Raw genomic sequence first — 15000 nt, forward strand, 5'->3', positions numbered from 1 at the left:
ACTTTAATATAATGCTAACTGAAGAGAGAGGAACAGGGAAAGTAGTGATGATTTAAGGCATGGGTGGGATTGATTGATGTGGATACTTCTATAGCGCCTATCCTCGGTCAGAGACCAAGCTCTAAGCGCTTTACATATACGGGGACATTTGCACCACAGGCTGCCTACCTGGGTAGAGCCGACTGACGGCTGCCACTGGCCGGGCGCTCATCATTCGTTTCCTGTGTCATTCAGTCAGATTTCAGATGCACACACATACACACTCAGACAGACATGTAACATTTTACGTGTATGACCGTTTGTTTTTTTATTTACCCCCGCCATGTAGGCAGCCATACTCCGTTTTCGGGGGTGTGCATGTTGCGTATATTCTTGTTTCCATAACCCACTGAACGCTGACATGGATTACAGGATCTTTAACGTGTGTATTTGATCTTCTGTGTGCGCATACACACGAAGGGGGTTCAGGCACTAGCAGGTCTGCACATATGTTGACCTGAGAGATCGGAAAAATCTCCACCCTTTACCCACCAGGTGCACCAAGATTCGAACCCAGGACCCTCAGATTGAAAGTCCAGCGCTTTAACCACTCGGCTATTGCACCCGTCTATATGGGAGAGATAATGGATTTTCGTCTAAAATCACATATGTGGATAGACGTTAAGCAAAAGAACGAACACACGCATTATACATACACACAAGTCTTAATCTGTGTTGATTCTAAATCTGTGTTGTATGCTTTAAACTCATCAAATTGTAAGAATGAGTCCAAAATAATAATAGAATCAGTCACATTGTACGGCATCTTTTGAACTTGGGAGCGGAACGCATATAACTTTTTGTTGGGTTCCTTCTCACCTTGGTCTCCTGTATAATGAATGGGCTGACAGGGCTGCAAGAAAAGGTGCAAAACACCAACAGGGAACCACAGACCTTTATGTACCTTTGTCTGTACAAGAGGGGTACCGCTTACTAGAAAAAGTAACGTGGAGCAAAGTCAGGGAAGTATACCAGCAAAATGGCAAAGTTTTAAAAGTATACATAATATTCAACAACCAGAATCTATCAATCAATCAAATACATTCAGTAATTTAATCAGATTAAGGCAAATTCAGGCTTTATCGAACAGGATAAAGCTGAACGCTTTTATAACACAGTTCAGCAAAGATGTTAAATGCATATGTGGAGAATCTATTTCTAGCAAACACGAAACACGTACTCTTTGGTTGTCAGAGTCTGAAATCGTTTTTACCAAACTTCTCGGTAAATTCTTGTGAACTGATGTATTTTTGACAATTTAAAAATGCTATCTGCTATTGCAGAAGGTTTGTTGCATAGTCCAATAGGACATTTGTTATAGTTGTTATATTTGTTTGATGTTAAAGTTTCCTTCCATATGTCTATGTCTCCCTTTTTAATGTTTTACTTTTCCAATGCTCTGTATCTTTCCCCACCACACACACACATGCGCACACACGCGCACACACACATACACACACCATTCTTCACCCTCTGCCCAATTGTGTTCCCACCACCAGGCCTCACACACACACACACACACACACACACACACACATTCACACACACACACACACACACACACACACACACACACACACACACACAAATAATGAGCGCGTAGATGGCAGCCGTCAGGCAGGTATGCAGCCTGTTGTGCAAACAACGTCGTGTTTGTAAAGCATTTAGAACTTGGTGTCCAACCGAAGACAGGCGCTGTATAAGTATCCACATCATTATCATCATCACACATCATTATCATCATCACACATCATCATCATCATCATCATCATCTAACCCGGGGTTGTATTATTACCTTTAGTCGGCGAAATCGATGATTTCATTGAACAGCAATTAACAGGAAAACCCAGCTGAGATTTTAACTTATCCCACTCTGACCTTAGCCAACTTAAAACCTAAGGTTCAAACAGTCAAGCGGTCAGTTTAGCTCTCTGTACATTCTGATCCGGTTCTGTTGACACAGTCCAAAGCTGAAGGCAAACAAGAACATGCCGAGAAAATGCCCGACTCTCCCTTCCGCGTGGTGGAGGGGGTGAAAATCCCTGCACTCTTCGAGCCTCTGTGCAAGCGACCTATGGAGGAGCATGTGGCCCGCCTGAAAACGATGGAGCTGAACTCTGATGACATCATGTTGATGGCTTTTGCCAAGTCAGGTAAGATGTGTGTGTGTGTGTGGAGTGATGGCCTAGATATAGAGGTAACGCGTCCGCATATGAAGCAAGAGAATCTGAGCGCACTGGTTCGAATCCCGGCACAGTCGCCAGCATTTTCTCCCCCTCCATTAAACCTTGAGTGGTGGACTGAACGCTGGTTATTCGGATGAGACGATGGACCGAGGTCCCGTTTGGCAGCATGCACTTAGCGCACGTAAAAGAACCCACGGCAACAAAAGGGTTGTCCCTGGCAAAATTCTGTAGAAAAATCCACTTCGATAGGAAAACAAATTAAAAAAAAACTGTAGGCAGGGGGAAAAAAGGGTGACATTCTCAGTGTAGCGACGCGCTCTCCGTGGGGAGAGCGGCCCGAATTTCACACAGAGAAATCTGTTGTGACAAAAAAGAGTACTACAACACAATACAATACAATACAATACAGTACAATACAATACAATATTGTGTGTCCATCGCGCGTTTACTGATCATTAGATCTGCTACTGGTAACCTGTAATCCAGTACAACCTGTTCAGGGTCGGGTTGCCGGCGACTAAACCGGCACTCCCACCGCTCCCTTCCGGGACTGGTGAGGTGGGTGGCTAGACACCCTTATGGAGATCCATAAAAGGGCGTTGGCTCAGGAGAGCCACCGACGGCCATCTAGCTCCACCGTGCTGTGTGCATGCCACACGCAGTTGGCCCCCGGGGTGTGTCTACCCATGCATGCAAAGTCTGGATCCGGCAGAATCTGCGGAAGAAACCTATCGGTTCAACGGAGAGGAAGGCGGTTACAGCAACGCTCTGTGGAGTGCAGAGAGCAAGATGAGACACCGAAAGGATATCTTGGTCATCCACTGCATCCGTGCTCATCCTCCAGTCGTCTCGACTTAGTCTTGCTACTGGAAATTGGTGGACCCGGACGAGAGAGCGAGGTCGACGTTGCGCAACTCCTCTTCACTTTAAACAAACTCATCGCGCAAGTCATCAGTCATCCAAAATGACCTTTCATCCTTCATCATTTCATCACCCCCAAGTCCTGTGGCGACAGGCGAGCGACGAAACGACAGGTGTGGGTACACTGGCAGTCGCAGCCGCAGACCTGCACGCAGGCGGCTCAGGCCATAGAGTCGTTCTTCGTCGACAGGAGCAGCGATGGAGCTCGGCAGCCGTCTGAGCGTCTGAACAGCCCTCTTTAGGAATGCACTGCTCACCTCCCTGGCATGAGGAAGGGGCTAGAAAAGGTGCCCTAAAAATTGCCTGCTCCATATCACCCTGGCCAGCATACCGCGGCTGGCGGGGACCCTAGATCAGCGGTCGAAACAACAAGAAAGAAAAGAAAAAACAAGGATCGTTCCTCTCACCATTGGTGCTTGGAACATAAGGACTCTCCTGGACAGAGATAACGCGGACAGACCCCAAAGGAGAACGGCACTAGTTGCATCTGAACTCGCCAGATACAACATTGACATCGCAGCCCTGAGTGAGACTCGGCTTGCAGGCGAAGGCGAGCTCTGTGAACGGGGATCTGGTTACACCTTCTTCTGGAGTGGACGAGGAAGCGAAGATCGACGTGAGGCTGGCGTTGGTTTTGCAGTAAAAACAGCACTTGTCAGCAAGCTAGCTGGAATCCCAAAGGGAGTCAGTGATAGGCTTATGACCATGAAACTCCCACTGGCATCTGGCCAGAAGCACCTCACCATTGTCAGTGCCTACGCCCCAACCATGACCAACCCGGATGAAGTGAAGGCGAAGTTCTACGAGGACCTTCACTCTGTCATTGCTGCTATCCCTAAAGCAGACAAGCTCATCATTCTTGGGGACTTAAGTGCTAGAGTTGGCTCTGACTACATCTCCTGGGATGGAGTGATTGGAAAGCATGTTGTGGGCCACTGCAACCCAAATGGATTGCTTTTGCTTCAGACCTGTGCAGAGCACGAACTGCTGATAACCAACACAGTTTTCTGCCTCCCTACCCGTAACAGGACGTCATGGATGCACCCTCGCTCAAAGCATTGGCATCTCATCGATTATGTCATCGTCAGGAAAAGGGATAGGCAAGATGTACGTGTGACAAAGACCATGTGCGGCGCCGAGTGTTGGACAGACCATCGCCTTGTAGTCTCGAAGCTGAATAGTGAATATTCGAATCCAGCCCAAGAGACGCCCCCAAGGCCAGAAGGCTCCAAAACGGCTCAACATCGCTAAGCTGAAAAACATCACCATCAAACAGTCCTTTGTGGAGCTGGAAGATCGTCTGGAATCCGCCTCTCTGGACAACTAGAATGTGGAGTCTGACTGGAAGACCCTGCGTGAGCTGATCTATAGTACAGCTTCAGAGACCCTGGGACCCATGACCAGAAAGCACAAAGACTGGTTTGATGAAAACTGTGATGAAATCAAGCAGCTTCTGGATGAGAAACGCCGTCTGCATCAAGCCTACCTGAGCAACCCAAAGTCCACATCAAAAAAGAATGCGTACGATGCCATCCGCAGGACTGTTCAGCAAAAGTTACACCAGATGCAGGATAAGTGGCTGAGTGACAAAGCTGATGAGATCCAGGGATATGCTGACAGGCACGATTTGAAGAGGTTCTATGATGCCTTAAAAGAAGTCTAGGGCCCCACATCCTCAGGATCATCCCCCCTCCTCAGTGCAGATGGGAATACCTTGATCACCGAGAAGGAGAAAATTCTCGAACGCTGGGCTGAGCACTTCAACAGTGTCTTAAATCGCCCTTCCTCCATAAATGATGAAGCCATAGACCGTCTCCCACAAGTCCCCATCAACGAAGCACTGGACGATCCGCCAACACCTCTTGAGACCCAGAAAGCAATCCGTCTGCTACCCAGTGACAAAGCACCTGGCTCAGACTCCATACCAGCAGAGGTCTACAAGGACGGAGGCACTGTGCTGACTGAGAAGCACCATCAGCTGTACTCACTCATGTGGAAAGAAGAGACGATCCCCCAGGATTTCAAAGATGCATCTATCATTCACTTGTACAAGCGAAAGGGGAACCGGCAAGCCTGTGATAACCATCGGGGCATTTCCTTGCTCTCCATCGCAGGCAAGATACTTGCCAGGATCCTACTATACCGCCTCACAGCACACCTTGACCAAGGTCATTTGCCTGAGAGCCAATGTGGATTCCGGAAAGAGCGCGGAACCACCGACATGGTGTTTGCTGCAAGGCAGCTGCAAGAGAAATGTCAGGAGCAAAATGCTGATCTGTTCTCCACCTATGTCGACCTCACTAAGGCCTTCGACACCGTGAGTAGAGAGGGACTGTGGAAGATCATGGCCAAGTACGGATGCCCTCGGAAATTTATTTCCTCGGTCAGCCAATTCCATGAAGGCATGCAGGCTCGAGTCCAGGACAATGGCGAAACATCTGCTCCTTTTGCTGTCACAAATGGTGTCAAGCAAGGCTGCGTCCTGGCTCCCGCACTGTTCAGCCTCATGTTCTCTGCAATGCTTACTGATGCCTTCAGAGATGGCGATGTTGGAATCGGCCTAAAGTACCGAACAGATGGCAAGTTGTTTAACCTCAGACGGCTTCAAGCAAAAACGAAGGTTATGACAGACATCATCAGAGACTTTTTGTTTGCTGATGATTGTGCCCTCAACGCTGGATCTGAAGCTGACATGCAACTCAGCGTTGACAAGTTTGCCACTGCCAGCAGGAACTTCGGCCTTACCATCAGCACGAGGAAAACTGAAGTTCTCCATCAGCCAGCCCCAGGGAAACCCGACGTTGAGCCCAACATCACAGTCAACGGTCAGAGACTCAGTGCGGTGGAGCGGTTCACATACCTTGGCAGCACACTGTCACGAAATGCGACCATCGACGATGAAGTGAACGTCAGGATTGCAAGAGCAAGCGCAACTTTTGGTAGACTCAATGCAAATGTCTGGAACAGAAGAGGCATTAGTCTTGAGACCAAGCTAAAGGTCTACAGAGCAGTAGTTCTCCCCACACTACTGTACGCCTGCGAAACGTGGACAGTGTACCAACGACATGCCAAGAAGCTGAACCACTTCCACACAACATGCCTCAGGAAGCTACTGAACATCAAGTGGCAAGACAAGACCCCAGACACAGAGGTGCTCGCAAAAGCCACCCTTCCCAGCATCTTCACCATCCTGATGCAGTCCCAGCTTCGCTGGGCTGGACACGTGGCGCGCATGCCAGACCATCGGCTGCCCAAAAGGCTCTTCTATGGCGAGCTGCAACAAGGGAAGAGATCACACGGAGGTCAGAAGAAGCGCTTCAGAGATACTCTGAAAGTCTCTCTGAAAGCGTTTGATATCAACCCTGACTCCTGGGAGGAATCTGCAGTGGACCGTGACAAATGGCGCGCTGCTGTGCACAAAGGTGCCAAGTTGTGCGAGGCCAACAGGACTTCTGCAGCTGTTCAGAAGAGGCAGGCCAGAAAGTCACGGGCAAACAAGCTCCCTGACAATGGTATGCCTGTCTTTGTCTGCCCCAACTGTCAGCGAACATTTCTTGCGCAGATTGGACTATTCAGCCATCTGCGCATTCACAGATAGATTCATGAGCATCCTCCCCCCCACCCCACTACCACCCTCCCCCCATCCCCCAGCTGGATGACAACGATGGTCATCATCGATCTCGATGGACACACCACCGAGTGATTGCACAGATTCCTTTATTGTACATTCACTGGCTAGTAGAGAATCTGAATCCGTGTGTCTACCGCCATCTCTCCGTGTTGTCATGAAGATACGGGGCGGCATGCTGTTTCCATCTAAGGAAAATGCGTGGTTTTATTCGATCTCTCAATTATTTGAAGAAAACAAATCTGTTTTAAAAATAATAATAATAATAATAATAATAATAATAATAATAATAATAATAATAATAATATAAGCATAGAGGCGGTAATTTGTCATGTCTTTGTTCAGCACACCTCTCCCCACCCATACACAGACATAAATACAGACATAGAAACGCGCGCGCGCGCGCGCACACACAAACACACACACACACACACACACACACACACACACACCATGCCTGCCGTAACATTTTATTTAATTGTCGTTGGTGTCTCAAAATCGTGCAATGACAATGCTTAAGAGAAACATTATTCTCTGGGATTTTTTTTTTTTTTTTTTGTACTCCAGGAACTCACTGGATATGGGAGGTCGCTTCTATGCTGCTCTCCGGCAAAGCGGAGTACGAGAAACGCTCCAAAGAATTCGCCATGATGGAAGCTACCGAGGTCGAAAAACTGGAATCCCAATCGTCACCAAGGATCCTGAACTCCCACCTCCCCTTCCGCCTCCTGCCCCAGCAGATCAAGGAGAAAAAGGTCAAGGTCATTCACGTCTATCGCAACATCAAGGACCTGGTGGTCTCAGCGTATTTCCATTTTCGTCAGATGCCACCCCTGAAGGACATCACTTTTGAAGACGTCGAACGCATGATGGCTAATCCTGACGGTAAGCCGAGAACATTCACATTTTGTTCTGGAGAGAGGAGAGTTTGGAATTTGCTTTGGACTGACCGGTGTGCTTGCATGCTTGCTTGCTTGCTTTCAACTAGTCTTTGTGGCCGGTCTGTGTGTTGTGACTGTGACTTCTTTCTTTCTTTCATTCTTTCTTTCCTCCCTTTTTTTGTGTTGTTGTTGTTGTTGTTTTTTGTTTTGTTGTTGTTTTTTGTTTGTTTGTTGGATTGTTTGATTCTTCTATTTTTCTATTTCAGAATCTGAACCGAAAAAAGAATGAAGAATAGAGTGACCTTTCCTCTTCACTCTCTGTGTCTCAAAAAAAACACTGTGATCTCTCACGCTGTTGTCCACCTCTATTTATCAGTGACAAAATCATCGAAAAAGTAGACCATCACTAAATTATTGGTCCTGTTGTGGATTATGCCTCTACAATCTGGGACTCTGTTAGTTAAAACTCTTTGAAACGGTTGCTCAGTCTCCATAGACGAGCATTAAAATCGATTCTTCTCAGATCCTCGTCATTAAAACCCTTTCCGACAATAGAAAACTAAATACTCTATCTCTGAAAATGGAAACTCACTCTTATCAAAGTGATATTTATGTATGAAAATAATGTCTGGTCGTGCCCCCTCTTCATTTGGAAGCAAATTCGAAAGTAAATCAGTTCGCAGTGTCCACAAGAGAACATCCCTCTTCCAAAGATTGCTATGTTCAAATATGTCTTATCAGGTTGACGCCGGGGTATATCATGAGAGCACCCCCTTGTCAAGTAGTCCCAGACATAAATGGACCACAACAGTAGCATCTTCATCAATCCCATCATCGTTCATCATCATTGAAATATGGGGGGGGGGGGATACGTCCCAAATACGTCCCCAATTCTGGGCCAAACATAACTAAACGAAAGAAAGGTTTGTCTTTGTATTGAGATGGGTGTGCTCACTGTGGTTGTGAAACTTTTGCTTTCAGTTCCAGGGAGTAATTACTTCGAATACCTCAAGGACATGGATGAGTACAGAAAAAACAACCCTGACGTCCCTTTCTTCACCATGTCCTTCGAGGACACAAAGGAGGTAAACTTTGTTGTCTCTATTTGGAAATGATAAATTACAAAAACAGATGAAATATTTGACTATATCATTCTAGTGGCGAAACATTTCATCTATAAATGCAGAATAAATAAAATCAAACCATGTATAAAGTACTTCCTTACAGACCTAAGAAACATATACAAAACCGAAAAATATATACACTCGATGGAAATGATGTCCATAGCATTTTCTAGAAAATGGTACCCATACATAAAAATGATGGACGGCAACGAGGAGGAGGAGGAATGACAACCACGAATGTAACGTTTATTCTTTTTTAAAAAAAAATTTTCCTTTCATTTATTTACTTTTTTTATGCAGTGCATATGACTTTATTTCTGTTTTTTTTCTGTATAAAAACAATGTTGTGTTGTTGTTTTCCTGCTTTATAGTTTAAATAATGTATAATAACAAATAATATTATTGATAATTACAAATACAATTTTTGTATGTCCGCCTGTATGTATGTATGCATTCATTAAATGGTAAACTGGAATAAAAATGTTTATTTAAAAAAAACACAAAAAAACTTTGTTGCCTCAGTTATTCTCTGCACGTATTTGCTTAGTGCCTTTGCTGCTGGTCACTGACTCCATGTCTCCCTGTACACCACTTAGTTCAGGAGGCGCAGTGGCAATGTCAGTAAGGCGTTGGACTTCTGAGCCAGTATTCACCAGAGTTCGAGACCCATTTTCGGCATGGTGTTGTGTCATCGGGGAAGGCACATTACTCCGAAATTCCTTACTCTAGCCAAGTGTGAACGGGTACCTACCTGACTTTGGTTGTGGAAGGTAAAAAAAAAAACGGCGGAAGGAGAGGACTTGGCCCAGCCTTCCTATGTTTGAGCCCTGGAAACAGTAGACCTTAATTCACTGCCTCGATGTCCGTGAAAGGCTATGGCAACTGTGACCTTTAATCTTTAACCACTTAGATTAACGCGGAACGATTCACTCATCTGCCCACTTTCCTCCAATCTTCCTCACTCCACCCAGGTGTCAGTGGGTACCAGACTGGTTGGGAGAGGTTTAACTCACTCAGTACGGCCAGTCCAGTGGGTGTCTCAATGACCCAACCTTTAGCTTCCGTCGTCAGGATTGTGGTATTCTTTGTCAACATTCACCTCTTCAGTATAAGAGCCTTCCGCTTGCAATATTTTGATGGTGGTAATTGGGGTGAAACGCTGTTAACGTCGTCTCTTTCGCCGTTCGTATGGAGAGAGTTAAACGGCCTTCCCATGCCGTGCCTCAGACACAGCAGACACGGCCATGAAAAGCGAAGGGACATTTAATCTTTCAACCAATTGCTATGAAACGAGCGTTCTGTTCGGACCATAAGGAAATTGAGTGTTCTGAATGGGGGTGTCCAGGAAGGTTTGTAGATCATCCCTGTCACCTTTGTTACTTTCTCTCTTCTCTCTGTGTTCTGGACAGGAAGCTTTCTGTGTGGCATGGAGGTGGGGGGTGGGGGCTGTGGATGTGTGTAACTTTGTCACGTTTTCACAGTCTGAAGACTTCTTTTCCTGTTCTTCTATCCTTTTCGTTTCGTAGTCTTTTTTTTTTTCTTCCTTTTTTGATTTTTTTACAAGAAACAAATGTATAATTATTACTTATTTTTTCTAAATTTTCTCAATGGTTATGGCTTATCTATAACTTACCCTCTTGTTTATTTTATCATTTGAAACTGTGTCTGGGAGTGGGGTGTGGCGACGTAGAGTGCCCAGCTGAAGAAAAGACAGACAGACATAAGACGCTATCTGTTTGGATGGCATGACCGATGTTGTTGTGATCGTGATGTTCGTGACGTGACGGCCAGTAAATCACATGTGGACACACACACACACACACACACACACACACACACACACACACACACACAGTTTAGTGCACGTAAAAGAACCGACGGCAACAAAAGAGTTGTCCCTGGCAAAATTCTGCAGAAAAAAATCCTTCGATAAGAAAAAAGATTTTTTTTTTTTAAGACAGGAAAAAATAACCCTTTCGGTGTAGCGACGCGCTCTCCCTGGGGGAAAGCAGCCCGAAATTTTCACACAGAGAAATCTGATTTGACAAAAAGAGTAATACAAATACACAAACAGGATCCAGAGAAGGCGATCCAGAGGCTGGCGGAGTTCCTGGGAGTGGAGCTGTCCCCTGAGCTGTGCAAAGACATCGCCCAGGCCACCAACTTCGCCAACATGAAACAGGCCAACGAAACCAAACAGCACGTGGCGATAGCCGCCAAAACTGTGACGATGTACCGAAAAGGTTAGCAGTAATTTTAGTAGTGTGTGTGTGTGTGTGTGTGTGTGTGTCGGTAGCCGCCACAACTTTGACGATGTACCGAAAAGGTTAGCAGTAATTTTAGTAGTGTGTGTGTGTGTGTGTCGGTAGCCGCCAAAACTGTGACGATGTACCGAAAAGGTTAGTAATAGTAGTAGTAGTTGTTGTTGTTGTGGTGTGTGTGTGTGTGTGTGTGTGTGTGTGTGTGTGTCGATAGCCGCCACAACTTTCAAGATGTATCGAAAAGGTTTGTAGTAGTAATAGTAGTGTGTGTGTGTGTGTGTGTGTGTGTGTGTGTGTGTGTGTGTGTGTGTGTATGTGTGTCGGTAGCCGCCACAACTTTGAAGATGTACCGAAAAGGTTAGTAGTTGTAGTGTGTGTGTGTGTGTGTGTGTGTGTGTGTGTGTGTGTGTGTGTGTGTGTGTGTGTATGTGTGTCGGTAGCCGCCACAACTTTGAAGATGTACCGAAAAGGTTAGTAGTTGTAGTGTGTGTGTGTGTGTGTGTGTGTGTGTGTGTGTGTGTCGGTAGCCGCCACAACTTTGAAGATGTACCGAAAAGGTCAGTAGTAGTAATAGTTGTGTGTGTGTGTGTGTGTGTGTGTGTGTGTGTGTGTGTGTGTCGATAGCCGCCACAACTTTGAAGATGTATCGAAAAGGTTAGAAGAAGAAATAGTAGTGTGTGTGTGTGTGTGTGTGTGTGTGTGTGTGTGTGTGTGTGTGTGTGTGTGTGTGTCGGTAGCCGCCACAACTTTGAAGATGTACCGAAAAGGTTAGTAGTAGTAATAGTAGTGTGTGTGTGTGTGTGTGTGTCGGTAGCCGCCACAACTTTGAAGATGTACCGAAAAGGTTAGTAGTAGTAATAGTAGTGTGTGTGTGTGTGTGTGTGCGCGCGCGCGCGCGTGTATGTCGGTAGCCGCCACAACTTTGAAGATGTACCGAAAAGGTTAGTAGTAGTAGTTGTTGTGTGTGTGTGTGTGTGTGTGTGTTTGTGTGTGGATAGCCGCCACAACTTTGAAGATGTACCGAAAAGGTTAGTAGTAGTAATAGTAGTGTGTGTGTGTGTCGGTAGCCGCCACAACTTAACAGATGTACCGAAAAGGTCAGTAGTAGTAATAGTAGTGTGTGTGTGTGTGTGTGTGTGTGTGTGTGTGTGTGTGTGTGTGTTTGTCGGTAGCCGCCACAACTTTGAAGATGTACCGAAAAGGTTAGTAGTTGTAGTGTGTGTGTGTGTGTGTGTGTGTGTGTGTGAGTGAGTGAATGGCCCCCACAACTTTGAAGATGTACCGAAAAGGTTAGTAGTAGTAATAGTAGTAGTAGTGTGTGTGTGTGTGTGCGTGTGTGTGTGCGTGTCGGTAGCCGCCACAACTTTGAAGATGTACCGAAAAGGTTAGTAGTAGTAATAGTAGTGTGTGTGTGTGTGTGTGTGTGTGTGTGTGTGTGTGTGTGTGTGTGTGTGTGTGTGTGTGTCGGTAGCCGCCACAACTTTGAAGATGTACCGAAAAGGTTAGTAGTAGTAATAGTTGTGTGTGTGTGTGTGTGTGTGTGTGTGTGTGTGTGTGTGTGTGTGTGTGTGTGTGTGAGTGAATAGCCCCCACAACTTTGAAGATGTACCGAAAAGGTTAGTAGTAGTAATAGCCGCCACAACTTAACAGATGTACCGAAAAGGCTAGTAGTAGTAGTAGTAGTAGTAGTAGTGTGTGTGTGTACTCATAATGTTCACATGTACTGAACATTTGTACGGCCTCATAGATTGCTTGGTTCATATCGAGCACAGTTTGGTATTACATCGAGCACAGATGTGCGGTAAAGATTAGCATGTGGGAGCAAAAATGAACCGTAAAGGTTCACATGTCGAACACATGCAAACTGAAAAGATTTGCATGTCGAACACGGATGAACCGAAACGATTAGCATGTCGAGCACCTCTTTGCTGGGTTGGTTAGTAGCAGTGTTAGTAGCAACAGAAGTCGCAGCAGCAACAGCAGCAGCAGCAATAACGATATTAAGTAATGATCGTAGTTATGGCTGGAAGAGTAGCGGCATCATCTGTACAGTAGGTGCAGCTGGAATGGTTGTACCAGCAACAGCAGGAGTAGTAGTACCACTAGAAGTAGCAGCAGCAGTAGTAGTAGTAGTAGCAGTAGCAGCGGTATTAATGTGTTATTGTTGCTGCTGTTGCTACTCTCCTTGTACTTGTCCTGCTCCTGTAGTTGTCGAGTTCCTCTTTGCTGCTGCTGCTGCTGCTGCTATCAGCTCTACTACCGCCATCACCACCACCACTGTTACCAACAGAACAGTTATTATTACATCTTATGAAATAATCCTAATGATATTGATTATGATGATGACAATAATGAGAACATGAAGAAGAAGAATGGTGATAACACTGATCGTAATAATCATAATGATGATAATAACAATGATGATAATAATCATTTAAAATGGTGGTTGTGATGTTGCTGCTGCCGATGTTGCTAATGAAGATGATGGTGATGTTGATGGTGATGATGAGGAAGAGCAGGAGGAGGAGGAGAAGAAGAAGAAGAAGACGACGAAGAAGAAGAAGAAACTAACAACAACATGTACATGTTTAGTTTCAGTTTCAATTTCTCAAGGAGGCGTCATTACGTTCGGTCAACTCCATATACGCCACGCGACATCTGCTAGCCTAACTTGTTAGCAGCATAACCCAACGCGCTTAGTCAGGCCTTGTGTGCGTGCTTATGATTATATTTGTGTACCCACCAGAGTGGATTTATTCTAGAGAATTTTGCCAGAGGACAACACTCTCGTTTACCATGGGTTCTTTTTCAGAGCGTCAAGTGCGTGCTGCACACGGGACCTCGGTTTATCGTCTCACCCGAATGACTAAACGCTCAGTTTTGATTTTCCAGTCAAACGTGGGAGAAAGGGCGAGAGCGGGATTCGAACCCACAGCCTCACGGGCTCTCTGTATTAGCAGCTGAGCGTCTTAACCATTCTGCCACCATGAAGAAGAAGCAGAAGAAGAAGAAGAAGAAGAAACTAACCTTAGCAACCTTAGCAACAACAGTGGCAACAACGACAACATCAACAACTCAATTATTTCTTCTTCTTTTTTCTGTCCCATGACCAGGACAAGTCGGGGACTGGAAGAACTACCTGACGGTGGCCCAGAGTGAGCGGCTGGATGCCCTCGTCCAGGAACAGCTGGGGTCATGTGACTACCGCTTCCGCTTCACGCTGTAGAGCACTGCAACCATCATGTCTGTGACATTGCCTGGATTGGATATAAAAAAAAAATTCTCTGGGTTTTCTTGTCGCAAGCACCACCATCCCCACCCAATCCCCAATCCGCACCCCACCCCACCCTTGCCCACGGTTTTCTTGTAATCATTTGTGGTGTATTCAAGACCATTTCCGAACTGCAACAGAGAGTCTGTTCGTCAGTTTGAAAATGTTTGGTTTTGTTTTTTTGTTCTTGTTGTTGTCTTCGCTTCGTTTCATTCACATCCGTGCAAACCAAAGAAGTCATGACAATTATTTTGGTGTTGTTGTTGGGTTGTTTGTTTTTTTCCTGTATATACTACCAAAATTACAAATTATGCATTGAAATCGTATGTTTGATGGATTCAAAAAGAACAAAAATAAAAAGAATAGAAACATTGTAGTTGAAGCGATTTGTGTCAATCAGTATTAAATGCGTGTGTGTGTGTGTGAGAGAGAGAGAGAGAGCGAGAGAGAGAGAGTTTGTGTGTGTATTTCTGTGTGTGTTGTGCGCGTGTGTGTGTGTGTGTGTGTGTTTGAGCACAGCTTGTTTCTTTTATTGCATTTTTACTGTCCATTAATGTTTTGCGTTTTAACAAGTCACTAGACTACGTGTGTGTGTGTGTGTGTGTGTGTGGCATGACCGACTTTCCACTCTCCTGTTGGAAGGCAAAATGTATGTTGCATTTGGGAGTTCTTAAAAGCAAGGTTTTTCA

General features: G+C 45.5%; 1 protein-coding gene across 1 annotated transcript; it reads left to right on the top strand.

Annotated features, from left to right (window-relative positions):
• The first annotated feature begins 2006 nt into the window (after positions 1-2006).
• On the top strand, positions 2007-14687 carry LOC143291728 (sulfotransferase 1A1-like). The gene is made up of 5 exons (XM_076601785.1): positions 2007-2192; positions 7342-7659; positions 8637-8740; positions 10854-11022; positions 14154-14687. The coding sequence occupies exons 1-5, from the start codon at positions 2039-2041 to the stop codon at positions 14264-14266; spliced, it is 858 nt and encodes a 285-aa protein (XP_076457900.1). The 5' UTR covers positions 2007-2038; the 3' UTR covers positions 14267-14687.
• Positions 14688-15000: the final 313 nt, after the last annotated feature.

This window comes from Babylonia areolata, chromosome 1, assembly GCF_041734735.1.
Source record: "Babylonia areolata isolate BAREFJ2019XMU chromosome 1, ASM4173473v1, whole genome shotgun sequence".
In the NCBI taxonomy this organism is placed as follows: domain Eukaryota; kingdom Metazoa; phylum Mollusca; class Gastropoda; order Neogastropoda; family Buccinidae; genus Babylonia; species Babylonia areolata.